At 46.9% G+C, this 2,311-nt stretch overlaps 1 protein-coding gene across 1 annotated transcript in view; it reads right to left on the reverse strand.

Annotated features, from left to right (window-relative positions):
* Window positions 1-2,311, reverse strand: part of LOC106013660 (CUB and sushi domain-containing protein 3) — a 14,256-nt gene that overhangs the window by 8,624 nt on the left and 3,321 nt on the right. The window contains exon 2 of the mRNA XM_035973276.1: window positions 998-1,094. Coding sequence (XP_035829169.1) covers window positions 998-1,094 — 97 coding nt within the window. The remainder of the gene's footprint in view (window positions 1-997; window positions 1,095-2,311) is intronic.

Genomic DNA, 2,311 nt, shown 5'->3' on the forward strand with positions numbered 1-2,311 from the left:
CCAGAAGATTAGAGGTGTTACAAGAGAGTAACAAACATAAAAAAAGAAGAAGGGAAGATAAAGACGATAGATGTTTGATAGGAAAGAAGGATCTGGCATACACTATCGTCTCATTATCATCTCAAGAGGCACACATGTTACATAAGTTGTACATTACTAGTGCCCGAGGCACGTTGCTCGTACTCATGCAACATGAAACATCTCAATTACTACACACATGTCATTGCTGTCACATCACATATGACACATCTCAACGGCATACGTAACATCACTGTCACATCTGACACATCTAATATGCACACGTACGTGACATAATTTTCACATGTAAAACAGTTCAAATACATCGGAAGCATTACTGTCACTTACACGAGTCACGTCTCAACCACACAGGGGAAATTACTGTCACAAGTGAGACATCTCAACCACACAGGGGAAATTACTGTCACAAGTGAGACATCTCAACCACACAGGGGAAATTACTGTCACAAGTGAGACATCTCAAATACACACGTGACATTACTGTCACTTAAATGACACCTCTCAACTAAACTCGCACAAAAAAAAGTTATGGAAAAAAAATTCAAAGAAGGATAACTGAAAAACAATTTAACCAAATTTATTCATTTTTTCAACAAAAAAAAATGCTTTCGACTGTCTAGATTAAGTCTGCACAATATCAGATTTCAGCAACAACGAGAAGTTCATGTAAAATTAATTTAAGTCACTCTGGTAGGATTTCAAAAGTCTGAACTGCCATAGTTCTTCATGAACATTATCAATAGTGGGTGTAGCCCCTCCGTTTGACCAAACACTCGGTACAGCGTTGATGCATGGGCAGGACATGCCCAAGGAGACCTTGTTGTGGTAGGTTCTGCCACTCCTGGACTAGGCAACCCTAGAGTTGTTGAAGGTTTTGTGCATGAAGGTGGTTGTACCTTATCCACCGGTCAATGGAATCCCAAATGTTCTCTATTGGGTTCTAATCCGGGCTACAGACTGGTCAGTCCTCGCTGCTGCAGGAAGTCTCCCATGATGCGTGCGCGATGTGGCGAGGCGTTGTCGTCCTGCAGTACAGCCTGGGGTCCAATCTGCCGCTGGAGAGGAACATCAAGGGGACGCAGGATTTCCTCCCTGTACCTTGCGGCGGTCAAATTACATTGTGTATGGTACAGGGGGTCTTGTGGTGAGCTGAGGAGCCTCCCCACACCAGAACGGATCCTCGACCGTAGGGCGCCACCTGCTGGATGCACTCAGGGGGGAACAGCGCTCTTCGGCGCCTCCAGACGTGGGATGGCCTGTCTGGATGTAGCAGGTTGAATCTGTGTTCGTCCAAGAAGACTACCTGGTCCCATTGACAATGTCTCCACTGTTAATGGCGAGCAGATGTGCGTATTGAGTGAGTGAGTGAGTGACTGTGTTCGTCCAAGAAGACTACCTGGTCCCATTGACAATGTCTCCACTGTTAATGGCGAGCAGACCACGCCCGGCCAGCTGCTTTGTGGGGCGGCGTGTGCCTTGGGCGCCTGGCAAGGACACGAGAAGCGAACCTGGCTCTAACGATACGGTTCCTCACCGTCTCCTCCCTCTAATTGACATTGGCTGTCACCCGAAGTTGGTCCCTGATGCCGTTTGCAGTGGTGGTTTGTGACGTCACGGCCTGTCTGACGATGAACGGGTCGATGCTGTCGTAAGTCAACGGGGCGGCCCTGGTCGAGGCCTGTCCTGGACCCTTCCGGCCGCTTGCTATCGTTCTTGCTGCCTATATATGACAGATGTGCAACAACTGGGAACGTGAAGTCATCTCGGAGCCAGGTAGGAGCTCGTCCTCTGTCGACGTCAGGCAGCGAGCGTCGTTGGACCATCATGTTGTAATGAATCATGGCTGAAAAACGCTGGCTTATAAAGGGTTGTAAGTCAGCAATATTCAGAGCTATGCTGTTTAGCACGAACCAAGGTTAGTTTTAGCCAACAGTCCCTATGCCAATGATGCTGAAGTAGAGAAATTTAGCCCATTTTTCATGCTTTTCGGCTGTGTTTCAGAATGCCCTGTGCCGTCACTGTGAAGGAGGGGCGGGAAAATTTGCTGTACAGGCAAAGTGTATCTAGTCGTCTGTGCGAGTGCCAAGTTTGGTTGACTGATCTCAACGGGTTTGTGAGATATTGAAGTTTAAACTTGACAGGTAAAAACACAAGTTGTTCCTTGACTTTTTTAGGCGAGTTTACATACGTGGCATCACTGTCACTCGTGACTCACATTGCCTTTACAAGCAGCATTACTACCTCATAAGACACATAATATATATATGTATAT

This window comes from Aplysia californica, unplaced genomic scaffold, assembly GCF_000002075.1.
Source record: "Aplysia californica isolate F4 #8 unplaced genomic scaffold, AplCal3.0 scaffold01095, whole genome shotgun sequence".
Classification (NCBI taxonomy): domain Eukaryota; kingdom Metazoa; phylum Mollusca; class Gastropoda; order Aplysiida; family Aplysiidae; genus Aplysia; species Aplysia californica.